The sequence below is a fragment of the Staurois parvus genome, unplaced genomic scaffold (genome assembly GCF_062004578.1).
Source record: "Staurois parvus isolate SC_StPar_1 unplaced genomic scaffold, SC_StPar_1.0 ptg000192l, whole genome shotgun sequence".
Classification (NCBI taxonomy): domain Eukaryota; kingdom Metazoa; phylum Chordata; class Amphibia; order Anura; family Ranidae; genus Staurois; species Staurois parvus.
Window position 1 is genome coordinate 10655087 of NW_028317988.1, and position 27785 is coordinate 10682871.

The 27785-nt window shown below is 45.0% G+C and overlaps 1 protein-coding gene across 1 annotated transcript in view; it reads right to left on the reverse strand.

Annotated features, from left to right (window-relative positions):
* The window catches only part of THADA (THADA armadillo repeat containing), an 870089-nt gene that overhangs the window by 208530 nt on the left and 633774 nt on the right, over nucleotides 1-27785 (reverse strand). The window contains exon 31 of the mRNA XM_089677843.1: nucleotides 23273-23358. Coding sequence (XP_089533969.1) covers nucleotides 23273-23358 — 86 coding nt within the window. The remainder of the gene's footprint in view (nucleotides 1-23272; nucleotides 23359-27785) is intronic.

The following is a 27785-nucleotide window of genomic DNA, read 5'->3' on the forward strand; positions in this document are numbered from 1 at the left end:
GAAGCGTTTTTTAAAGATAACATCAGGAGACCTTCCCAAATGCCCAGAATGCACTAAAAAACGGTAATAAATGAACTATTTCAGACATTTTGAGAGAAATAGAGAGAGCAGTATGTGCTGAGATGACCTGTCTTTTCTGGTTGTATTCACTATGGATCCCATCATGAGCATAATGCGGCACGTTCTACCATTTTTTCCTTCACGCAAAACTTGGAACTGACTGCACTGGTGTACTAGGTCCATTTGAATGCATGGGAAACGCTTTACATGCATTTCTGATGATGAAAAAAGGCTCTGGACAGCATCTCGATATGGAACAGTTCAAAAACGCTTCTAAATGCAAACGCTTATAAATGTGGTTAGACGCGTTTACAAGCGTTTGAAACGCTGATAAAATCTACCCCTGAACTCAAATTTGAGCGTTCAAAAAAAGTCTGTAAACTCAACTGCCTGTAAACGACTATAAACAACATAGTGTACATGGACTCATAGGAAAACATTAGGGAGAGGTCAGGGACTGCTGAAAAAATTGCAGAAAAGCTCCTGAACGTCCGTTCATCAGCTGCAGTGTACATGAGCCCTATCTCTTACACAGGGCAATTCGGTTGTTTTGCTGGCTGACTGGTAAGTGTGCTGGGGAAATCTCTCGTTTGTTTGCTATGTGCATTGTCCTTACATGTGCATTTTTTGTAATGTTGGTAAACTGATGAGGGGAAGCAATGGATGCCTTCACTGCCATTGTACTATTGCTGAGCGTCAAGTATGTCCCTGTGCCTTTAACCCCTTTGCGCCGGCCGCACACAAATGTGCGGCCTCCAGGCATCTGGGCCTAGACGCCGAGCGGCCGCACATTTGCGTTCATGTAGCAAAAAACATATGTGCTGAGAGCGCGCGCCCTGCATGCTCCCAGCACACGTGTGGCACTCACGGAAAGGTCCCAGTCCGCTCTTTCGATCGGGACCTTTCCCGATCATGTGACCCCCGTGATGACACGTCACGGCGGTCACATGGTTCCTAAACCACGCCCCACCCGCCCCGCCTCCCGGCGTCTGAAACTCTTAAAGGGCCGGGAGGCGCCGGCGGGAAGGGGTTAAGGAGGGTTAAGCTCCCTCCAGGCACTCCTGCCCTCAACCTATCCATTGTTATTTCTGCTCCTATTATGAAGGCTCTGAAAATTATTGAGTTAGGACCACAGTATACGCAGAAGTCCCTCGTCTTGGGCACTGTGGCTTACGCATATGTTTGCAAATGTGTGTAAACACAACCCTCTGTTTTTAAGATAAACTGTTACAGAGCCAATTTGGTTGTTTTGCAAGCTGTCTGGTAAGTGTGCTGGGAAATCTTTTGTTTGTTTGCCATGTGTGTTGCTATTCCATGAGCACCTTGCTGTAAAGGCTAGTTATAGGTTGAGGTGGTTGCCATTTTTTTTTTACATGCCCCCTCCCCAACAACTTACAATGCATTCAATGCAGCACTTGTTCCTGAAGTGGCCAAGTAACATCTATACATCGAGTGGACATAGTGTCTCTTACACTCTAATGGACTTTAGAGAGATTTTCATGGCTGCCAACTTTTTTTTTTTCCTATAATAATTATTATTATACAGTATTTATAAAGCGCCAACAGTTCGCTCAGCGCTGTACTTTACAATGGGAGACAATACATGAGACAGTACAATAATAATACAATGAGATACACGAGGGGTTCGAGGGCCCTGCTCCTTGGAGCTTACATTCTAGTAGGGAGGGGATAGTGGTACGGGAGGAAAAGCTGTGGGGAATGGAGTGGTAGGAAGAGTAGAGAAGATCGGCAATTAGCAGGGGGCGGGGTAGGCTTCCCTGAAGAGATGGGTTTTCAGAATGCACCTAAAGGAGAGGAGAGTATGTGACAGTCTGATGGATTGGGGTAAGGAGTTCCAGAGGATGGGTGATGCCCTGGAGAAGTCCTGGAGGCGGGCATGGGAGGAGCAGACCAGGTAACTAGAGAGAAGGTGGTCTTGTGAGGAGCGGAGAGTGCGTTTTGGGTGGTATTTGGGGCAGTATTATGGACAGCATTGTACGTCAGTGTTAGGATTTTGAATTTGATCCGTTGGGCAATCGGAAGCCAGTGGAGGGATTGGCAGAGAGGGGTGGCGGAAACGGAGCGGTTGGTAAGGTGCATGAGTCTGGCTGCCGTATTCAGGATGGACTGAAGCGAGGATAGCCAGTGGCGAGGCAGGCCAGTGAGGAGGGAGTTGCAGTAGTCGAGTTGTGATATGATGAGGGAGTGGATGAGTTGCTTGGTGGTTTCAGGGGTTAGGAATGGGCGTATTTTGGCGATGTTGCGGAGGTGGAGTTTGCATGAGTTTGTAAGCGATTGGACTTGGGGTTGGAAGGATAGATTGGAGTCAAGAATGACACCAAGTACTCTGGCTTGCCCATAATATTTTTTAGTTCTTTAAAACTTTATTAAAGCGGAGTTCCACTCACCGGTCAAAAAATAAAAGTCAGCAGCTACAAAAACTGTAGCTGCTAACTTTTAAAAAACAGCTGCTTACCTGTCCCTTGGTCCCGTGGTGTCCCACTGCAGCCCGTTTCACCGGCCATCCTGGATTACAGAAGGCCGGCATCTTCAGTGTGGGCACCCGGCTGTGATAGCTTGCGACTTCACAGCCGGGTACCCACTGCGCATGCGCGAGAAGTGCTGCACTTCATGAATGGTCCTGTAGTCTTCTGGGACCTGTCACGTGTCCCAAAAGACTACATGAAGGAAGGGAGGGAGGAAACTTTCCGCTTCTGATCGCCTAGGCGTTCAGACTGGAAGTGAGAGCGGGTACCTGTCATATTCAGGTACCGCTCCCCCCTGCCCCCCAAAGGTGCCAATCATTAATGGGGGAGCAGTCGTTAAAGTGTAACTTCCCCTTTTGGGTGGAGCTCCGCTTTAAAGAGTCAGATAATAGACAATAACAGGATATGCACGGATTGTAAAGTACATTTCATATCAAAGAGAAGGAGCACCCAACAGAATGACAATACCAGTGGATGCAGATCAGCACAGCATAAAAAAGTGCTCATAATGTCCCTTTTGCAGGATTAGAATAAAAATACAATCAGGAAGCATGATTATTAGAAATAATTCCCATACAGCCTTGTCCTGTGAAATTACGTCATATACGGTATGCAAAGAGCCAGGTTACCGATGAGACGAGATTATCTGCAACTTTTTTAAATGTTACGATGTAAAGAAGGGCTCTTGTCATTGGAAGGCTAGTGGGAAAAGTAAGAGTAAGGGAAGGAGGGAAAAAGGGAGACCAGGGAAGAGGTGAGAAAAAAAAAAGGGGTGAGGTATAGGGATAGTAAGACCGTGCTGACGGAAGGGGGAGGGGAGGTTGGTAGGGCATCAGGCGGAGGTGGGAATTAGGTTGATAGGTGCCTCTGGGCCCTCCAACACAGAATTGATCCTTTGGACCAGGGTAAGGGTCGCAGGGAGGTACAGGGTGCACAAAATTACCTCCATAATATTTTTTTTACTGAAAGTTTCAGCATAATACAAAAATAGAAGCAAGCAACTGGAAAAACAATACTGAAGGATTAACAGCTGGTTGCCATCTTTAAGCCAAGCTGCGTGCATAGGCTAAAGGTTTAGGCCTCATGCAGACGAATGCTTAGCAGCTTGTGTGTTTAGTGGCGTAAGATCCCTAGCGCTCTCTGATACCCAGGAAGCTGCAACAGCTGTGTACAGTCAGCAATATAAGTTACCACTTCCAGACCGCCCTACAGCAGAAATACTGCTACAGGGTGGCACAGGTGCGCAAAATCATGTATATATACATGATTTTGCATGTCAGGGTAGGGGGCGCGAGCGAGCCACGCGTGCCCTACCTGTGCCGCCATTCTCAGCCATGGCTGTCAATCACCGGGTCCCAGCTGGTGATTACCCGCCGGCGCCAGATGATTACCGAGCATCTCTGACGGTGAGGAGGACTGTTTTGTTTACTAACAGTTCTCCCTGTCAGCTCGGGCACACTGCTTTGGATGGCTGTGCACAGCACAGCCATCCACAGCAGTGTGCTTACAGTAAAACACTCCCTGCACACAGTTAACCCTTTGATCGCCCCTCATGTTAACCCCTTCCTGCCCAGTGCCATTAGTACAGTGTCAGTGCTTTTTTTTTTTTTTTTTAACACTGATCGCTGTATTGGTGTCACTGGGGATGTCAGTGACACTAAGTCAATTCCCCCCCAGTGTCAGAATGTCCTCCACAGTCCCACAGTCCCATTATAAGTCGCTGATTGCTGCCGTTACTAGTAAAAAAATAAAAAAAAACTCTGGTATCAATACTGCCATTTGTAGTCGCTATAACTTTCACGTAAACCAATTAATTTACACATTTGTGATTTTTTTTTAGCAAAGACATGGAGCAGAATACATTTTGGGCTAAATTTATGACGAATTTGATTTTTTAAAATGTTTTTAGTGGACATTTAATAGCAAAAAGTAAAAAATATAGTTTTTTTTCTCAAAATTGTCAAAAGTATTTTAGTAAATATAAACTGCTAAATACCTTTTCTCATCAGCAGTTAGAGCAGTCTTGTGACTTCTATCAGTGTCCAGCAGAGCACTGGTTAAAGCTTGTAGGAAGCGTTTTCATTTTGCTCTAGGAGGATGCAGTACCCTGACCTCTGTCTGGACAGTGCTGATTGGCCCTGTGCTGATCACATGCACTCTCCCAAGAAAAAATAAAAACCCTCTCTAGCAATACACACCAAACTGAGCATGTGCAGAGTGACTCCACACAATATATGTCTTATCAGGAGATAAGACGGGGACACTGGAAAAAGAGGATCAGAGAAGACAGGATCAAACAGCGGTTTTGCACATTGCAGAAGATTAACCCCTTAGGCTCCACAGTGAGTATAACAAGCATGCTTTACTGGATATACAGACTGATTTTACTGTTGTGGGTTTAGTAACACTTTAATGCAGAGAATGCATTAAGGAGAAAAAAAAACATTTTAACTTTAGAACCACTTTAATAAGATTCTAATAATACAATACAGGAAGTTCAGCTGCCAATATGACAGTCACCATTGTATTATGGGATGCCAGAGAGGCACATGAGCCTCAATTTGAGACTCCCACTGAGTGCATTGCATAGAGCATGTTCAGGAGCTCCTCACAGGACAGGGACTTATGTAAACTTCCAAAACTATTTGTTGACATGTCTTAAGCTGGCCAAAGATGAGCCCATTTTTTTGTTCAACCAGAGATTTAAAAAAAAAAGACTTGATTCCCCAATCCGCACATTTGAGGTGGATGGAGGAATGCTCCCTGCCGAGTCTTTGTATTCAGACAGTGGGGAGACTTCCCTGTCATCAGAATACACTGATCAGAGCTGCAGGCTATAGACGGTGGTCCAGCCAGGAAAACCTGACATGGTGGTTGTTCAGAAGTCGAGTAGATCAACTTCTTTACAACCAAAGTGCCCATACATGGATGAAAAATCGGCCAGTTCCTGCTGAAGCAGCTGAATTTAGTTCGATGTATGGCTAGCTTTAGTGGCAGATTTTACAAAGAGCTGTCCATTGGATATCTTTATTTTCCTACAACTAAGCTCATCATAGTGAATTGTGGTAGAGGGAGGAGCTCACATGGACTTATTGTTGATCTGTAACATCTGCTTCTCAAACGTCTTTTGATTCGTTACAGATTTGACTGAAATAAAAAATATGTCAATCCAACATATTCCTGATATGTGCCTGCTGTCCCATGTACTTGTATGAAAATGTATCCTGTTCTCCATGTATTACTTCCTTTGTGTGAAATCCCTGGTGTTCCTGCCAGTCCCTCTGCTTTCCTATTAAAAATTGTCCACTGTGCTGCAAACTCAACCTGCTCTCCAACAATGATCGGACTTGTGCTGACACGCCCCACCTGCCTCATACAGCCATTCACTGGGAAGACCAGTGTATGCTGTTTCTCCTCCCCAAGCTCTCTGAGCTCTTTATGCAGCTGAGAAGTGGAAGAGTAAGTGATCACTTATAAAAAGGGGGGAAAAAGGTGTTTATAAGGTTTTTTTATATCTATACACAAATATTTGAAACTGAATGGGTTACTCTATAAGGTGAGGGTTTATATATACTTTAACCGCCTCCCATATAAGGAAATGACGGACGCGAGGTGGTTGTCTCGTTCTGGGAGGACGTCATATGCAGCCACACAGCGGACCAACGATCAGCGGAAAGAGCCGATGATGTCAGCTCTGTCATGTGATCTGCTGTATCCAATCATATAAATAAGGAAATGCTGGTTAACGGCATTCCTCTCCTCACGAGCCGTCACACTGACAGCTCATTAGGAGAGGTAGCCGGTAATCGGCATTACTCAGAGGGGATATGTACACTGATCATCAAGGCACTGATGATCAGTGCCCTGATGATCAGTGTAGCCCCACCAGTGCCACCTGTCAGTGTCCATCAATGCCATCTGTCAGTGCCCATCAGTGCCACATATCAGTGACTACCAGTGCACATCAAAGCCACATATCAGTGCCCATCTGAGCTGCCTTTCAGTGCCAGTCAGTGCCGCCTAACAGTGGCAGTCCGTGCTGCCTAACAGTGCTGCCTATCAGTGCCATATATGAGTGCTGCCTTTCAGTGCCCATCAGTGATGCCTGTCAATGTTCATCAGTGCCACCTACCAGTGCCTCCTCATTAGTGCCGCCTATCAGTGCCCATCAGTACAGCCTATCATGACTGCACAATCGTCATTCAAAGTGTGACAGCGCTGAAAGCTGAAAATTGGCCTGGGCATGAAGGGAGTAGAAGTGCCCAGTAGGCAAGTGGTTAAGCACCGTTCCTGGAGTATGGAACAGATGATCAGCAGTGGTAGAGAGGAGACCTCCTCTAGCCTGACCTCCAGGCCTTGATGTGGTTGATGGTTTCCCATGTAACCCTCCTTTGGTCTGTCAGGAGGCAGATACAGCAAACTTTTTCCAGTGTCCAATCATTTGAAGGTAGCAGCAACCCATGGTCTATGAATCAATTGCCATGTCCTGTACTGTACACTAAATACATTTGTACTCTTTCAGAGTCGCCTTACGTAAGTATGGTTAAAACCCATTTGTGATCAAAGGCTGCTACCTTCACCCCTCTCCACCCCTACGTTCACCACAGGAAGTCATGCGAGTCATCGGTGCCACATGCTGAATATAAATCAGATCCCTTCTCTTACCAGCCATTGTTCCTATGTCAGCTATATTTCTGTCAATACCGATGAAGTCACTGACTTTGATATATGTTTCTTGATTGCTGTCATATGTAACAATGAAGAAAAGAATCCTGAAAACAAAATTCCACATCCAGTCATTGTTGACTTGTCAGAGTCTTAAGACTTTATCTTTTATCGTGCAGAAGAGGGATTGCAGCAGTTTTGCTTTGTTCGGTAATTAGACCGCCAGCTCCATGATTTACGCCACAAATTTGGCCAAACATGCAATATCTGAGCACAACATTACCAAAGAATTATTTACCCATAGCAATTGTTATTTGGGATAAGAGTGAGACACAGCGGCTTTCATTAGTAGCTACACCTGGCCAGTCACTGCTATGAGCGAGGAGGTACAGCTCAAAATTCCCATGGGCTGGCTTTGGCTGTAATAAACCCTAGTAGGAGAAAATAATGGGGCTGTTAAGGTACCATACCATTATGGGTATAAAGATGCATAATCCTAAACAATATTGGATAAAATAGAACATATTTTATTGTGACATTATAAAAAAAAACACACAGAGTGGTAAGCAAGACAAAAGCCAATGTAGGCACATACATAATGAGTCAACAAAAATATAAAAAGATAATAGTGGGCAAAGACTCTGGCTCGGGACGTGAGAACGTCACGGGCAAGAGTCCTAAAACCCTACTGATACCATCAAAAGAATTGATCCTCATCAAACTGGTAAAACGATTACAGACATGAAAGGTATGAAAAATGTTGGTAATTAGTGGAAATATCTAAATTCATATAGACTACCCAAATGATGGACCATTGGGTGTAATTTGAGAAGGGTGGCAATTCCACTAGAAACCAAAAATGCTTTTCCATGAATCTGAATCCAAAACTGGATAATCAATCCAAATCTGACGTGTTTCGAGGGATGTGACCCACTTCTTCAGGGAAAGTGGAAAAACTGAGCAACAGTGCCAGTCGATGATAGCACTCTGTTAAATAGCAGCTCCTGATGTACATGAAGATCAGTAGTGATTGGATACACAAAGGAAGATTTTCTGAGCACCGGGGAGGAAGCCACCAGTCCAAGAATACCTCAGATCAAATTGAGTAGCAAACGCCAAGCTGTACTAATATTTCCCAAACCAGAATCAGTGGAGATGAGAAATCCAGAACATTTACCACTGGACAGGAATAAAGGGAACATCCTACAACAGTGCCGTCACTTATGATGACAAGTCTCTGAAGGAATTTACAATCACTTTGGAGAATTTCTCTCACTTCCTGTTATATTTCCAAGACAGGAAGTGAAGAGAATCTTCTCACTGGGACACAGACAGTAGAAGAAAAAGAACTGACAGGGGTTTCAACTATTTTCTGCTCTGCCCAAAACGAAAGAGAAAAAAATGTTGAGTTTTAGATATACCAAACTCCAGCATAGTTACATTTTTTGTCTAATGCATTCACCTCTATGCTGACGACACCCAAATATCTCTCCTTTAACCACTTCCCGCCCCGGCCCATGTACGGACGGGAGCATTGCAGGAGCGAGTGGCAGTTTATAAACGTGCTCCCCGCCTGTGCGCGATCTGGACACAGCAGAACACCGATCGCTGTACGAGACCTCTGTGTGAGGTTCCGATCATGTGATCACATGAATAGTAGTAAGCAAGATGTCACTTCCTGACGTCATTGCTTACTACGTGTGAAATCTGTGAATGATTACAGAGGTCACATGGTACAAGGCTATTCACAACAGCCTTGTACCATGTGGCAAGCTGTGGCCAATCACAGCTCACACAGTATTTCTCAATGGCTGCAAGAATGCAGCCAGAGAGAAGGAGAGATGATTGCTTTTACAGACTTTATGGGTGTAAAAGCAATCAGTGTAAAAAAAAAAATGACACTGTACTGCTAGGGTGACAGTATGTCAAAGATAAAAAAAAAACATAATAATATATAAAAATAAAAATGTCAATTTTTTTTGAAAAATTATAATTTTTGGTTATAAACTAATTTGTGTTATTTTTTACTAAAAAGATAGATGAATACATTTTGAAAACCTGAAAACCCATCTCTTCAGGGAAGCCTACCCCGCCCTCAGCTAATTACTGAACTCCTCCACTCTTCCTACCACTCCCTCCCCCACAGCTATTTCCTCCTGTACCACTATCCCCTCCCTCCTAGATTGTAAGCTCCAAGGAGCAGGGCCCTCGAACCCCTCGTGTATTGAATTGTTACTGTGCTGTCTCATGTACTGTCTCCCATTATAATGTACAGCGTTGAGCAAACTATTGGCGCTATATAAATCCTGTATAATAATAAAAATAATAATATTTTTGGCCAAGATTTATGAAGAAAGATTATTTGCAAAATTTTATAAGATAAAACCTTTTTTTTCAAAACATTAGGACTTTTTCATTTATTTAGCAAAAAAATAAAAATCCCAGTGGTGAATAAAAAAAAATCCTAGATTGTAAGCTCCAAGGAGCAGGGCTCTCAAATCCCTCTTGTATTGAACTGTATTGTTGCTGTATTGTCTCCCATTATATTGTAAAGCACTGAGCAAACTATTGGCGCTATATAAATCCTGTATAATAATAATAATGATAATAATAATAAATACCACCAAAATAAAGTTTTATCTGTCTCAATAAAATGCTAAAAAATTAATATGGGTACAGTGTTGCATGACTGCGCAATTGTCATTCAAAATGTGATAGGGCTGAAAGCTGAAAATTGGCCTGGACAGGAAGGCGGTGAAAGTGTCCGGACTTGAAGTGGTTAAGCTGGCCATAAATGGATCGAATCTTGGCCAGTTCAGCAGAGATCGGCTGAGATTCGATCCATCTATGGGCAGGCTAGTTGTACTGAAGTCACTATATCAATCGCCTCCATTACAACCAGCCTCTCAGATTTTTTCCATATGATCCTAGCCACCAGCAGTGATCACTATGTTCTGCCGGCAGGTAAGGCTCCCTGCCAGTGCTGCGGGAGAGATTCCTCCATCAACACTGATTGTGTTGATGGGGTAATCAAGCATTGATAGGGTAATCAAACAAATTTTTTTTCAACAAACCTTGCAGGAATGAAAATTGCTTAATGTATGGCCCCACCTTAGGGCTCATTCTCACACAGATCAATGAGATGTGTGTGGAGACTAAGACCCCTTTCACGAGGGCTTTCTGATCAGATCTGCCGGTCAGTTTTTCATGCAGTCCTGATTGGAAGCTCCATGCAAGTCTATAAACAGAAGGATGTAAAGGGATATGCATCCGTTTATTTCTGCTTACTTTTGAGTCTGTGAAAGACTGGAAAAGAAAATAGACCTGTATCATTTCCTAAAGAGGAAGTACAACCAAAGCTCATTTGGCTGTACTTCTCCTGTGGATCACAGGTGTGCAGTTCAATCACAGGTCCAAGCTGGGGAAGGATCCTGACTTTAAAGTCGAGATCCACCCAGATGTCTGACCAGCTCAGAATGGCAGAAGAACTGAGCAATCAGTGGTGTTTGATCGCTCAGTTCTCACCCTTTGAGCTGGCAGGGGGAAAGATGCAGCATCAGCCTACTGCTGCATCCACCTAGGTAAGTATGATTTAAAAAAAAAATATAAAAAAATATTCCAATACTTCTCTTTTAAATATGCCAGATCAGTGGCAGTCTGATGTAAATAGACGCAGGTCCATTTACATCCGTCTACCCTTAGACCTAATATGGGTCACAGAAGTGACATCTATCGCATTCTGCTCCATTCACAGATCCTCAACTAAAAAGACCAGATGACACCTGTCCTAAAGGGGCTTAAACCCAAGTGAAATCTCACACCTTTATTCCTCTTTTCTCACTTGGAAATGCCTGAAAATACTTTATTATCAGTGGGAATGTGCTTCCTGCCCTTCCACTGTAGTGCTCTATGCTAACAGAGCTGAGTAACAACCACACCCCTCAGTGTCCTCAAAAGCCATCCATAGATGAATTAAACCTCAGCTGTTTCAGCAGGGACTGGCCGAGATTCAATCCATCTATGGGCATGCTGGTTGTATTGAAGTTGGTGCATCAATTGACTTCAGTACAAACAGCCTGTTAGATTTATGTGCATGCGATTACTATTGGCAGCTATAGCTGCTGGCAGTGATCATTGTGTTCTGCTGGCAGGGAAGGCTCCATGCTGGCAGAACACAATAGATCTGCAGGAGGGTTTCCCCCATCAACAGTGACTGTTTTGATTGGGAAATAGTGTGATTTTCTCTCCTGCAATTGTAGAGTGCAGTGCGCAGCATGGTCAAACCGTGGTGCCTATTGGATTGTGCAGACACATTTAGAGTAAACACAACTGCAATACCAGGAACATGGAGATGAGACAATGAAATGGAGGTTGCCATATCTATTAGATTATAAGCTCCTATGAGTAAGACCCTCTAAACCAGCAGCGGACTGACCATTTGGAAACTCGGGCACTGGCCGAGGGCCCGGGGTCAGTATGGGGTCCCATGAGATGCCCCTGGTACCTTTTTCATAGGCTTTTTTGAGTTTGGGCAAGGACACAAGGGCCCCATGATCCCTTATTGCCTGGGGGCCCCATGAGTTGTCAGTCTGCCCCTGCTCTAAACCCTCTTTTATTGTACTTGCACTTCTTCCTTTAGGGTCCATGCACACTGGCTTACAAAAATGCTGCACTTAGAGGCTTTTTTATGCCTCTAGATCAGTGGTTCTAAACCTTTCTAACGCCGCGACCCCTTAATACAGTTCCTCATGTTGTGGTGACCCCCAACCATAAAATTATTTTCGTTGCTACTTCAGAACTATAATTTTGCAGTGGGAGGAATAGTGCCCCATCATTGGTATCAGTGGGAGGACTAGCGCCCCATCATTGGTATCAGTGGGAGGAATAGTGTCCCATCGTTGGTATCAGCGGGAGGAATAGTGCCCCATCACTGATGTCAGTGGGAGGAATAGTGTCCCATCGTTGGTGTCAGTGGGAGGAATAGTGTCCCGCCATTGGTGTCAGTGGGAGGAATAGTGCCCCATCGTTGGTATCAGTGGGAGGAATAGTGCCCCATCATTGGTGTCAGTGGGAGGAATAGTGCCCCATCGTTGGTGTCAGTGGGAGGAATAGTGCCCCATCATTGGTGTCAGTGGGGGGAATAGTGCTCCATCATTGGTGTCAGTGGGAGGAATAGTGTCCCATCATTGGTGTCAGTGGGAGGAATAGTGCCCCATCATTGGTGTCAGTGGGAGGAATAGTGCCCCATCATTGGTGTCAGTGGGAGGAATAGTGCCCCATCATTGGTGTCAGTGGGAGGAATAGTGCCCCATCATTGGTGTCAGTGGGAGGAATAGTGCCCCATCATTGGTATCAGTGGGAGGAATAGTGCCTCATCATTGGTATCAGTGGGAGGAATAGTGTCCCATCATTGGTGTCAGTGGGAGGAATAGTGCCTATCATTGGTGTCAGTGGGGGGAGGAATAGTGCCCCATCGTTGGTGTCAGTGGGGGGAGGAATAGTGCCTATCATTGGTGTAAGTGGGGGGAGGAATAGTGCCCCATCGTTGGTGTCAGTGGGGGGAGGAATAGTGCCCCATCGTTGGTGTCAGTGGGGGGAGGAATAGTGCCCCATCGTTGGTGTCAGTGGGGGGAGGAATAGTGCCTATCATTGGTGTCAGTAGGGGGAGGAATAGTGCCTATCATTGGTGCCAGTGGGAGGAATAGTGCCGCATCGTTGGTGTCAGTGGGGGGAGGAATAGTGCCTATCATTGGTGTCAGTGGGGGGAGGAATAGTGCCCCATCGTTGGTGTCAGTGGGGGGAGGAATAGTGCCCCATCGTTGGTGTCAGTGGGGGGAAGAATAGTGCCCCATCGTTGGTGTCAGTGGGGGGAGGAATAGTGCCCCATCGTTGGTGTCAGTGGGAGGAATAGTGCCCCATCATTGGTGTCAGTGGGAGGAATAGTGCCCCATCATTGGTGTCAGTGGGAGGAATAGTGCCCCATCATTGGTGTCAGTGGGAGGAATAGTGCCCCATCATTGGTATCTGGGAGGAATAGTGCCTCATCATTGGTATCAGTGGGAGGAATAGTGCCCCATCATTGGTGTCAGTGGGAGGAATAGTGCCTATCATTGGTGTCAGTGGGGGGAGGAATAGTGCCCCATCGTTGGTGTCAGTGGGGGGAGGAATAGTGCCTATCATTGGTGTCAGTGGGGGGAGGAATAGTGCCCCATCATTGGTGTCAGTGGGAGGAATAGTGCCTATCATTGGTGTCAGTGGGGGGAGGAATAGTGCCCCATCGTTGGTGTCAGTGGGGGGAGGAATAGTGCCCCATCGTTGGTGTCAGTGGGGGGAGGAATAGTGCCTATCATTGGTGTCAGTAGGGGGAGGAATAGTGCCTATCATTGGTGCCAGTGGGAGGAATAGTGCCGCATCGTTGGTGTCAGTGGGGGGAGGAATAGTGCCTATCATTGGTGTCAGTGGGGGGAGGAATAGTGCCCCATCGTTGGTGTCAGTGGGGGGAGGAATAGTGCCCCATCGTTGGTGTCAGTGGGGGGAGGAATAGTGCCCCATCGTTGGTGTCAGTGGGGGGAGGAATAGTGCCCCATCGTTGGTGTCAGTGGGGGGAGGAATAGTGCCCCATCGTTGGTATTAGTGACACAAATGATGGGGCACTATTCCTCCCACTGACACCAATGATACTTACCTTGCTGACCCCTGCTCCAGCCTGGGCTCGCTCTCTCCCTCTCCCATCTACAGCCTGCAGAAGCAAAATTTGCACTTACCTGTCAGCTGTCTTCCTTCTCTGGCCGCTCTCCTCTTCACTCGGTCCTGCAGCTCCCTCGATCTTCTCCGATCTGCGCGCTCTGCTCCTCCTCTCCAAGCTCCACCTCCTCGCCGGTGATTGGCCGCCTGTGTGCCTCTCCTGAGCTACAGTTCCGGTGGCCAATCAGCGGCGAGGAGGCGGAGCTGTTGAGTGATCCCGGAGGTGTGGCCAGGTTACAGGGGCAGCATATCATCCCGCCCACAGATCGCGAGACAGAGCAGCGGTGTCTCGGTTCCTAAGACCATCGGAAATATGTTTTCCGATGGTCTTAGGCGACCCCTGGGAAATGGTCAATCGACCCCCAAAGGGGTCGCGACCCCCAGGTTGAGAACCGCTGCTCTAGATGAACATTAAGTAGTCTAGAGCCATTTTTAAGCTCAGTGTTTAAAGGCAGAAAAAAAACCTTCTGGTTTGCATTTTCTGAGCATTTTTCTGGCAGAAACAAAAAACACTAAACGCCATACATGGACCCCTATATTTTGAAGTACTGAACAAACTGTTGACGGTATATAAATCCTGTATAATATCTATCTGAATTAATCTCCAGTTCTGTAACATAAATAGGGCTTTAAAAGATGAAGACATCCCTAACTTTGGAAATTGTTTTGGAAATATTACTTACAATTTCTTCTATTTTAGGAACTGTACTTGCTGATCATTTTAGCTCGAGGGCATAAGGTATTATGTCTGGTTTCTTGTTTCCCAAAGATAAACCAAAGTGGTATGCAGTGATCAGCCAGGTACACAAAAGAATGACATGAGGGTATAACGGTATATCAGAAAGGCATGGCAGCAAATATAAAGCAAAAATTCAAAAGCTAACACTTATACATACATACATACATACATGACAAAAACAGCATAAAAAAGGAAAGGGAATAATTAGTAAATAGAAGCAGCAAGAATATTAGCCAAGAAAGACTCAAAATGATCTATATAGGAAAATATCAAGTTCTGCAGTTTACACATGCTAATAAAGCATTCATGACAGAGGAACGCCAAGGAACATTAGCAAAACAGAAAACCACACAAGGGGAAAATCAAATAAACACAATACATAAATATATGTGACCAGACTGTGGGAAGGACAAACAGATTTATATGGGAGGCTGAGCATCGTAGCTTAGAAGAAATTTGCACAAAATATAGAACGTCATAAAGATGAATTCCAATCATTGCAACACACACACACTTGCCAAACGTATTGGGCCAGCCCACCAAACCATTGGATTCAGGTGTTCCAATCACCTCCATGGCTACAGGTGTATAAAATCATCACCTAGGCATGCAGACTGCTTCTACAAACATTTGTGAAAGAATGGAAAGCCCTCAGGAGCTCAGTGACTCCAAGCGTGGTCCCGTGATAAGTCCATCCGTGACATTTCCTGCTACTAAATATTCCACGGCCAACAGTTTGTGGTATTATAACAAATTGGAAGCAACTGAGCCACCAAGTGGTAGGCCACGTAAAATGACAGAGCGGGGTCAGCGCATGTTGAAGCGCACAGTGCACAGAAGTCACCAACTGTCTGCAGAGTCAATAGCTAAAGATCTCCAAAGTTCATGTGGCCTTCAGATTAGCACAACAACAGTGCATAGAGAGATTCATGGAATGGGTTTCCATGGCCGAGCAGCTGTATCCAAACCTTACATCACAAAGTGCAATACAAAGCGTCGGATGCAGCGGTGTAAAGCACGCCGCCACTGGACTCTAGAGCAGTGGAGACATGTTCTCTGGAGTGACCAATCACGCTTCTCTGTCTGGCAATCTGATGGACGTGTCTGGGTTTGGCGATTGACAAGAGAACAGTACTTGCCTGACTGCATTGTGCCAGGTGTAACGTTTGGTGGAGGGGGATTATGGTGGGGGGTTGTTTTTCCGGGATTGGGTTTGGCCCCTTAGTTCCAGTGAAGAGAAATCTTAAGGCGTCAGCATACCAAGACATTGTGGACAATTTCATGCTCCCAACTTTGTGGGAAGAGTTTGGAGATAGCACCTTTCTGTTTCAACTTGACTGTGCACCAGTGCACAAAGCAAGGTCCATAGAAAGATGGATGAGAGAGTTTGGTGCAGGAACTTGACTGGCCTGCACAGAGTCCTGACCTCAACCTGATAGAACACCTTTGGGATGAATTAGAGTGGAGACTGCAAGCCAGGCCGTCTCGTTCAACATCAGTGCCTGACCTCACAAATGCGCTTCTGGAAGAATGGTCAAACCTTCCCATAGACACCCTCCTAAACCTTGTGGACAGCCTTCCCAGAAGAGTTGAAGCTGTTATAGCAGCAAAGGGCGGGGCCAACTCAATATTGAACCCTATGGACTAAGACTGAGATGCCATTAAATTTCATGTAAAGGCAGGCCGACCAATACTTTTGGCAATATAGTATGTATTATTAATATACAGTATTTATATAGCGCCAAAAGGTTTGCTCAACGCTGTATTTATGTATGTGTGTATATATATATATACTGTATTTTTCGCTCCATAAGACGCACTTTTTTCCCCCCAAAAAAAGGGGGGAAAATGTCAGTGCGTCTTATGGAGCGAATATAAAGCGGCCGGTGCGGTATTTCCGCCACCACCATGTCAGAATATAGGGCCGGCCACTCAGCTGTTCTCTGCGGCAGGAACTCACCTGTTCCTCGGTCCAGTGCTGTAGTCTTCCCGCAACGGCTTCTTCCCACCCCGGCATCTGTGACAGCCGGGTGCCCACTGCGCATGCGCAAGAAGCGCTGCGCTTTGTGAATGGTCCAGTATCTTCTGGGACACAGGACAGGTCCCAAAAGATGCCGGGCCATTCACAAAGCGCAGCGCTTCTTGCGCATGCACAGTGGGCACCTGGCTGTCAAAGCCGCGTGCCCACAGTATAGAAAGGAGAACTCCGCAGAAGTGATAGCGGGTACCTGTCAAATTCAGGAATGCGCTCCCCCTCCCTCCCTAAAGGTCCGCAGTGTCTGGTCATGCCCTGTACTGTCTGCAGTCTCTGGTCATCCCCTGTACTGTCTGCAGTCTCTGGTCATCTCCTGTACTGTGTCCGAAGTCTCTGGTCATCTCCTGTACTGTGTCCGCAGTCTCTGGTCATCTCCTGTACTGTCCGTAGTCTCTGGTCATCTCCTGTACTGTCCGCAGTCTCTGGTCATCTCCTCTACTGTCTGCAGTCTCTGGTCATCCCCTGTACTGTCTGCAGTCTCTGGTCATCTCCTGTACTGTCCGCAGTCTCTGGTCATCTCCTGTACTGTCTGAAGTCTCTGGTCATCCCATGTACTGTCTGCAGTCTCTGGTCATCTCCTGTACTGTCTGCAGTCTCTGGTCATCCCCTGTACTGTCTGCAGTCTCTGGTCATCTCCTGTACTGTCCGCAGTCTCTGGTCATCCCCTGCACTGTCTGCAGTCTCTGGTCATCCCCTGTACTGTCTGCAGTCTCTGGTCATCTCCTGTACTGTCTGCAGTCTCTGGTCATCTCCTGTACTGTCTGCAGTCTCTGGTCATCTCCTGTACTGTGTCCGCAGTCTCTGGTCATCCCCTGTACTATGTCTGCAGTCTCTGGTCATCTCCTGTACTGTGTCCGCAGTGTCTGGTCATCTCCTGTACAATGTCTGCAGTCCATTGGTTCAGAATATTTTTTTTCTTGTTTTTCTCCTCTAAAACCTAGGCGCGTCTTATGGAGCGAAAAATACGGTATATATATATATATGTATACACACAAACATACAGTGTATTTAGAAAGTATTCAGACCCCCTTCACTTTTTTCAATTTTGGTATGTTGCAGCCTGATTCTATAGCTTCTTTTCTCATTAATCTACACTCAAAACCCCACAATGACAAAGTGAATACAGAATTTTAGAACTGACTGTGAACTTATAAAGAATAGAAAAATTGAAATATCACATTGGCATAAGTAATAAGACCCTTTGCACCAAAACTTGAAATTTAGCTCAGGTGCCTCCCAGTTTCTTTTGATTGTTGCTGAGATGTTTCTACACATTGACTGGAGTCCACCTGTGGTAAATTAAATTGATTGGACATGATTTGGAAAGGCACACACCTCTCTATAAAAGGCCTCACAGCTGACAAAGCATACTGTATCAGAGCAAAGCCATGAGATCAAAGGAACTGCTTGCAGAGCTCAGAGACAGGATTATTGCAAGGCACAGATCTGGCAAAGGCTAGCAAAACATTTCTGCTGCACTGAAGGTTCTCAAGATCACAGTGGCCTCCATAATTCTCAAATGTTTGGCACAATCAGGACTCTTCCAAGAGCTGATCACCTGGCCAAACTGAGCAATCGGGGAGAAGAGCCTTAGTAAGAGAGGTGACCGGTAACGGATGGTTACTCTGACTGTGCTCCAGAGATCCTGTGTGGAGATGAGACAAAGTTCCTGGAAAAAGCAACCATCACTGCAGCCCTCCAACTATCGTATTAGGCTGCAATATAACAACATTGAAAAAAGTGAAGGGGGCCTGAATACTTTCTGAATGCACTATATATATATATATATACATACACACACCCAAACACATAAGCCATAACATTCTTACCACTGACAGGTAAAGTGAATAGCATTAATTATTTTATTACGATGGCATCTGACAGTGGGTGGGGTATATTAGGCAAGCAAGTGAACATGTCCAAGGAAGAAACACTGGCAAACTGGTGACCGGGTCATGGGTGGTCAAGGTTCACTGATGCACGTGGGAAGGGAAGGCTGGCCCATGCACTCCAATCCAATAGAACAGCTGCTATAGCTCAAACTGCGGAATAAGTTAATGCCGGTTCTGATAGAAAGGTGTCAGACCCACATCAAATCACAGTGTGTTGCAAATGGGGCTGCGTAGCTGCAGACCAGCCAGGCTGTCCATGCCAACGTCAATATTCCTATTACACATGCTCCTGGATAAGGCTTAGGAGTGGCGAGTGCTGCAGAAACAGCCAGCTGGAACTGGAGACACCACAGATCGATGTACATGTTCGCCAGCACACCATGGATCAGAGAACTTTAATGAACAATGAACACATCACAGTGGACAAAGTGCAATGTTTTGGAGCCACACAGGACCCCTTCGTCAGACGTGCTTAATGGGCAAGTGAATTTAGTGGGCGAGCTGGACAGGCAGTGTGCCATTCATACAACCCTCTCCAGCTGCATGTTGTGTTTTAGGTGAGTGGTTGGGGGGGGGGGGGGTGTATGGGGGTGTTTACTGCCCCCTTGGCGCCCATGTCATCAAAGTCTAAGGGCTTGTATGGAGACAAAAATATTCTCTGCAGGCTCAACTATCAAAGGTTTTTTCAATCCTTTATATGTAATCTTCTTTGTTTTATGAATTTTTTTTTATGCAGAAAAAATGTTATCAATAAAAGCACGGCAGCTGCCATTGTCAAACTCGTTCAGTAATGGTAGTTATGTATTTTCTGAGCACCGATTTCTACACATCTTACAGTTTATAATAATGTCACATGCTGCAGATAACATCCTGATGTACTCTGGGTCACCCTATCTTATCTGCAGATAAGATCAGCTGCAAAAATATGTGCGTATTGTAGTACAGACATAGGCATCACTGAGCATAACACGTAAACCACACTGAGGACACCACAAGTCTCACCCTGCTGCACTACGTCCTGCAAAACTTCTCTGACAACACAGGAAACCAAGGTGTGGTTGTTGTACATCACAGTACACCTAGACACCCTAATACAACAATCACATGAGCACCGACCAAAAAACTGATTATTGACACCTATTTATTTATTAATTCCAGGTACTTATATAGCGCCGTCAATTTATGCAGCGCTTTACATATATATTGTACATTCACATCAGTCCCTAACCCTCAAGGGGTGTACAATCTAAGGTCCCCAACTCACATCCATACATACACATACTAGGGACAATTTAGACAGGATCCAATTAACCTACCAGCATGTCTTTGGAGAGTGGGAGGAAACCGGAGTACCCGGAGGAAACCCACGCAGGTACAGGGAGAACATGCAAACTCCAGGCAGGTGGTGCCGTGATCAGGATTTGAACCAGCGACCCTAGTACTGCAGAGCGGACGTGCTAACCATTTAGCGACTGTGCTGCCCCATTATCATTATTATTATTATTATACAGGATTTATATAGCGCCAACAGTTTGCTCAGCACCAGGGGCGGACTGAAAACTCATGGGGCCCCCGGGCAATAGGGGATCATGGGGCCCCTGTGTCCTTGCCCACACTCAAAAAAGCCTATAAAAAAGGTACAGGGGCATTTCATGGGGCCCCCTACTGACCCCGGGCCCTCGGGCAGTGTCCGAGTGCTCAAATGGTCAGTCCGCCCCTGCTCAGCACTTTACAATATAACGGGAGACAATACAGCAACAATACAGTTCAATACCAGAGGGATAGGAGGGCCCTGCTCCTTGGAGCTTACAATCTAAGAGGGAGGGGCTAGTGGTACAAAAGGTAGTATAAACTTATAAACTTCCTTCCCCATCCACCATAAAACTGATAGAGCAAGAGAAAGGTGGCCATGCACAGCAGACCCAGGACAGAAAACAGAAAATAAATGATACCGTATTGACCCTGGCTGCCCTACTTTTCATCTACAACAGGATGAGACATATTGTACTTCATAATATTCACAGATTTCTACTTTAACCACTTGCTTTTCTGGGAATTTTTTTCACACACGTTAAAAATTTTTTTGCTAGAAAATTACTTAGAACCCCCAAATAGTGTATATTTTCTGAAAACAGAGGACCTGGAGAATAAAATGGTAGATGTTGCAATTTTTTAAGTCACATGAGATTTGTGCAACCATTTATCAAGCACAAATTTTTAGGAAAAAAAATACACTACAACGAATTTTAGCACACACAAACTCATGGTTGGTAAAATATAAAAGATGATGTTATGTGGAGTAGATGGATACCAAACATGTCAAGGTTTAACCACCTTAATTCTGCTGTATGTATATACGGCATTGTATTGAGGCGGTTATACCAGGATCATTGTTGAGGCTACATTTAAAGGTGATTCTATTTCATTTAAAAGTGATCCAAGCAGCTATACAGCTTTTACACTTTTACAGGCAGAAGAAAGGGGTCTCCCATCCCTCCCGCCGTCACCAGGCTCCCCGATGGGATCGGAGAGCCTGGTAATGATGCAATCAGTCTTGTCACATTCACTGGGAAGGGTGGCAGAACAGGAGTTCCCACCCCTCATCTGTGACATCAGAAACAAGTAGTGACAAGGATTTTGTTACTTCCTGTTTCCTTTTGTTTGCTGACAAGCAGTTACTGGCGTGTACAGCATCTGATTAAACCGATCTCAGTTTGATCAGATGGTTTGGAGGCCCGAGGAGTGATCTGAAGTCTAAAAGACCCCAGATCTCTCCATAAATAGGACCTGTCACTGCCCATGCTATCTCAAGGGTTCATCTCTTGTGATAGCAGTAAAGTTGATTAAAAATAAATAAATCAAGATACAGTGACAAAAAATAAAAATATATATAATAAAATAAATTGAGAGAAATGTCAGAATTGGCCTGGGGGTCAAGTGGTTAAAAAACCAGTCTGTTGGGTTTTTCCTGAACGATCAGTTCCGCCGACTATAGCCTTCTCCTCAGGCAGAATACAATAGCTCAGCAAGAGTGACAATGGAATCAGTTGATTTTTTTGACTCATGTATGGCCTTCCTATGAGGAAAATCTATTGAAAACATTATGGCCAACTTAAGTTATTGGCTCACAAAATTCCTGGCAAAGATTACCAGATAATTATGTTTACATACACATGTGCAAGTGTTCATTTGTATTTGGGTGTGAACGTAGTCATCAGGGGTACTATTAAAATGTTTAAAAATTCTTTTTATCTGTTTTATTCTAATGAATGTTTCTAACACTGAATTATTATTATGTATTATTATTATTATTATTTCATTTGTCTTTATTGCTCTTACAAAGGGGCTAACAAATCCACTATGTGATTGCATGGGCAGGAGGTAGTTCTCTTTATGGAGACATCAGAGGTCTAGTAGACCCTCAGGGGTTTATTTACTAAAGCTGGAGAGTCCAAAATCAGACTCCCTTCTGCATAGAAACCAATCAGCTTCCAGGTTTCATTGCCAAAGCTTCATTGAACAAGCTGAGGTTAGAAGCTGATTGGTTTCTATGCAGAAGGGAGTCTGATTTTGGACTCTCCAGCTTTTGTAAATAAACCCCTCAATGTCTCCCATGCCCTCCACTGCTGCTAATTAAGCACAGATCATGCTTGATTAGTTGCTTTCCTGGCTACACTATGTGATAGCATGGGCAGGAGTTAGGTCTCTTTATGGAGACATCAGGGGTCTAGTAGACCCTCAATGTCTCTCATGCCCTCCACTGCTGCTAATCAAGCACAAATCATGCTTGATTAGTTGCTTTCCTGGCTAAAGGTAGCCAAACAAATGACAGCCTTGAACCCGGAAGTGCCATAATACATGTCGCTTCCAGGTTCATTAGTGGCAAAGTATATTATTTATTATTATTTCAGGTACTTATATAGCGCCGTCAATTTACGCAGCGCTTTATCTGGAAATGGATATTCCCTGAACTCCTCCCGCTCTCACAAACAAGCAAATTTATCACAGTTCAAGGCTCTTCCATTCCTCCAGGCAAATGTGGCAAAAGGGAGAGATTGGTGTAACCTTTAGGGCTCAATCACAAGAGCTTTGAAGAGTACCTTCTGCTTTAACCTCTTGCATTCCGCACTAGCGGGTCGCAACCACGTGCATTGCAGAGCAGCCGCATCCAAGCAAAGCACCATGACCACAGCTTGTATACACCTCCAGCCGATTCCTCTACAGCTAAAGGAGAGTGGTTGAGGGGCAGTAAAAAACTGGCTCAACCACTGGATCTAAATACCCCCCCCCCCTTCCCCCAACTGCTAGTGTGACCGAGCCCTTAACGTCCTGTAAAAGTGATCACTTTTACTTGAAAGCCATGCGCTTGTTTAAACACTTTGAGTATCAGGGCATTTATAAATGTACCTTTGTAGAGAATGAGGTTGAAAGCTTAAATGAAGATTGCTGAAAGTTCTGCAAATGCTTTATGAAAAAAACAGCAAAAGTGAAAAAAAAAAAAAAAAAATCAGGAGTTTACCCACTTACTACACTATCCAAGCATTTTAGTGACCCCTGAAGTCGCGACTCATAGTGCTAGAGCCTAAATGGTCCTATCATGCACTTTATATTTTTTTTTGCCAGCCTTGACCTGCACTCTGCGCTCCCATACCTTGAATCCCGCCTTTTGCAAGATAATTGCTGATGGTAGTCAGGATGTCGATAAAAGCCGCTCTGGTTACCAAACACGGATTTTGCCTGAAACATCAAAAGAGAGGAAAGTTAAACACTAAGAGCCATTTATTTAAACACAGGGATGCTGTATGTTTTATATAACGATGACAGAAATTGTATGTTTTATATAACGGCGGCAGAACCTAATCTGTAACTGAATCAGATTGCCATCCCCTGTGGCCATGAGATAAATATTCTGGAACATACAATGATTGGTCCTGTGTTCCCCGGCAAATGTATTTCTCCGCTGTAATTCAATCTGGGCCGTGCGCATATGATTCTGATCAGCACACGAGCTGCAAAGCTAAACCAGCAATTGAAAATCACATTATATCAATAATGAGAAGTGCTCAGGGCTGCTATGTTGTCATTAAAAAGACTGAAATACACATTTTATAGATCTAGGAGTTCATTTCTATGTTATTTTGTTCATAAAAGGCCTATGGGTACAACTGGCGTCAGACGGGAGGATGTCTAGGCCACTTGGGGCAGCATCATTTATACACTACAGAAGTAAAGGTGGAGTCCACTCCAATCTCTTCTTTTTCAGTAAAGGTGGATGCAGACAGGCTGATGTTTGATCTCTCCTGCTGCTCCTTTTTCCAACATCCTGTCACCATCATTGCCTAGGCCAAGAGCGTTGTGGCTAGGCAGCGTGAATGCAGCACAACGTGGCTACATGTTACCTGTAAGATAAAATTAAACTGGCTATACATGGAAAGAAATTTGGACGGTTCACCACAGACCAATCCTCTTCTTCTTGGGTCCCCCACTGGAGCCCCTGGTTCCTCCCCCTTCTTGGTGTGCCATCATAGGAAGCCTCTTCCTACTGTATGGTGGCACACCTGCAGGTTTGATCCCGAGCTGTGCTTCCTGCATTCATAGACACGGATAGCGCAGCTTGGCCCCCCTCTGCTCCCTTGTCATAGGATTTGACTGACAGCAGCAGGAGCCAATGGCTCTCGCTACATCAGCAAAGCCTGTGAGAACAGGGAGGGCCACTATAGGCAGGCACAGTGCTGGATTGAGTGAGGGCTCAGGTAAGTGTGACAGGGGTGAGGGGGCGATACTGTTACCTAAACATTTTGTACCTTAATGCAGGGAATGTTTAGGTTTTAGAACCACTTAAAGTGATTGTAAAGGCTTCCTTTTTCCTTTTCATGTTATACTTACCCGCTCTATGCAATGGTATTGCACAAAGTAGCCCCGATCCTCTTCCTTTGGGGTCCCCTGCCGGCGCTCCTGGCTACATTACTTCTTGAAGCGTCACCATAGGAAGCAGCTTCCTATGGGGGTGTACCTGCAGGCTCACTCCCAAGCTGGACTGTGTGAAGAGGAAGAGAGATCAACACTGGCTGCTGATAAGCACAGTGCTGTATCAATATAGGACTCAGGTAAGTCAAAGTCAAAAGACCACCAGCGCTCAAATCTTCATGCTCCGCAGGGTCTCACAGTAACTGTCACTAGTTAAGGTGCAGCCCCCGGAAGACGGGGAAATCTTAGCACTGACAAGAAAAACCACAACAGGGCGCACTCTCCTCGTGCATTACCGTGGTATAAAATGCTTATAAAAAAGTGACAAGTGCATACTCACAAAAGAACCATGAAAAGTAGCCAAGTGAATCAGTCCTAGGTAGCGGGGGTCCTGTAGAACAGGTTACCAGTTGTAATAATGGACGTGTTTCAGGAGACAAACTCCCTTCTTCAGAGCCAAGGAAAACAGACAAGCAAATGACCCATATATAGGGGAAGACCATTTTGAGACCATCACCCCACCCACTGCATGTGGAAATTCCTGAGGCCGAGCCTACCAGGGCCCACCCAACTGAAAAGCCCTACAGCCGATAAAAGGCCTACATACAGGCTGTACATCACACTCATAGCTGATGAGCTGCTGCAAAGAATAAAAGGAGCTTTTTTATCCTTTTAGTCTTTGCAGCAGCTCATCGGCTATGAGTGAGATATACAGCCTGTATGTAGGCCTTTTATCAGCTGTAGGGCTTTTCAGTTGGGTGGGCCCTGGTTGGCTCTGCCTCAGGAATTTCCACATGCAGTGGGTGGGGTGATGGTCTCAAAATGGTCTCTAAATGGTCTTCCCTTATATATGGGTCATTTGCTTGTCTGGTTGCCTTGGCTCTGATGAAAGGAGTGCGTCTCCCGAAACGCGTCAGTTATTACAACTGGCAACCTGTTCTACAGGACCCCCGATACCTAGGACTGATTCACTTGGCTACATGTCTGTTTTCATGGTCCTTTTGTGAGTATGCACAAGTCACTTTTTTTTATAATAAAACATTTGATACCACGGTAATGTACGAGGAGAGTGCGCACTGTTGTGGTTTTTCTCGTTAGGACTCAGGTAAGTATAAAGGGAGATGATGGGGCGATAGACTTATTCAGACATTTTTTACCTAAATGCAAGGAACACATTAAAGTGAAAAATATCTTGCTTTTAGAACCACTTTAAGCTAGCCATACTTAGCTTGAATTCCTGATAAAATTGGCTAAAATTCAGTGTCCCTGTCAGCACCACTCAGCTTGACAAAAATCTATTTAAAGATAAACTAAGCCATGTGGAAAAATGTCACCTAAACACAGTGGCATCCCTAGGCGGGTGCAGGGGGTGCACGCTGCACTGGGTGACACCTATCGCATGGGGTGACACTGGACCCTCTCCATGAGCTCCACGAAAAGGAATGTATTAAAGCAAGCCGACGATCCCTGCAAGATGGATCGGATCTGTGGATTGAGCATAATGGGATCGGAGTCCTATCCATTATCCTCCCCAATCCGTAGATCCGATCCATCTTGCGGGGATCGTCGGCTTGCAACCTATATGGGGTTAACGGATCTAGGTAAGGCTGTGCAAGATCTGCGACTTGTCTGTAACCAGGAAATGCAGCCACAATGGCAGGAACTTCCTCCATTTGACATCACTTCTCGAGCATGTGCGCTTCTGACAAGTTTTCCTGACACCAAGAGAAAAATGGTGACAGAGGAGGGACCTCCAGCAGATTGACAGCCTCAGCTATATTCCTGTAAGCTTTGTGAAAGGGGGTGTCTCTTCCCTCCAATCAGCTCTCAGAACTCTCCTCATTGACTGTGTAATCTCAGCTCTATGCTCCCTTTTTTCTGAACTCTCAGACAAGCATTATAAATTCAGCACATTGAAGGGATGTAGAGAAGACTACAGATAGACGAGTACAACTTCTGTAGGATGATTTGTCTCACCTCTGTTTATCACCTGAAGTCAATCACTTCATTGGGCATATGTAAGGGTTTACAATCACTCAATCACACAATAGAGAACCCCGTATGTGATATGAATGTGGATAACGCTGAGGTTCTGATATACTATGACAAAGTAATACTGTAGATACTCAGGAGTCAGTAGGCAATGTGCATTACTAATATATGGTCATGCAGCTGATAGAGCAGCAGTTGTGGCCTCAACGCCCAATTCTGAGAGTCAGCCTTGGAAGGCGAAAAAACTGATTATTTTTTATGGGAAAAACTGACCATATTCCCTTAGACACCTTTATACAAAGTCTACTGCACAAGAAAAAAAAACTTTGTTTTCTAGCATGGTCTAGTTTTAGTGTAGGAAACCATTTATCCTGTAAAGTGTCTTTCAGTGGACACTGCCAGTGCAGTTAATAACCCCGATATTTCACATTAAAGAAAAGTGCCTGGTGTTTATTTGCAGTTCTGAGTGAAAAGGCTAGAAGAGCGGATGGGAGAGAAGACTGAACCAGACACAGGCTTTGAACAGTTACAACACCAGAAAGGTGATCCAACAGTAATAACCTGCTGTGCCAATGATTACAAATGAAATAAGATGTATATTTCCTTGCCTGGGACAGAACCTATTGCAAATGTGAGGTGGAGGCTGAGAGGTCCTGAAAAACACAACCCAGTTACTGGTCTTTACAGAAGTCCACAGAGCTTCTGTTTGATATGGCCATACAGGTCAGTCCAGTACTCCCTGTTCTGCAGGCATGGAGGAAGAGAAAAGTCAGCAGAGATTCCCCTTCTTTACTAAGCTCTAGAGCAACTGCGGAGTGCAGTCTATTTGTCTTTAGTAAATTAACCCCAACAGGTAACCGTTTCATCACACATTACACAGCCATGGATCACGATTGTGATCACCATATACTATCCTACTCTCTACTAGTCTAACCTGCCACTATACTGCCCTAACCTGCCACTATACTACTCAAAACCTACCACTATATTGCTCTAACCTGCCACTATACTACCCTAACCTGCCACTATATTACCCTAACCTGCCACTATACTACCCTAACCTGCCACTATATTACCCTAACCTGCCACTATACTACCCTAACCTGCCACTATATTACCCTAACCTTCCACTATACTACCCTAACCTGCCACTATACTACCATAACCTGCCACTATATTACCCTAACCTGCCACTATACTACCCC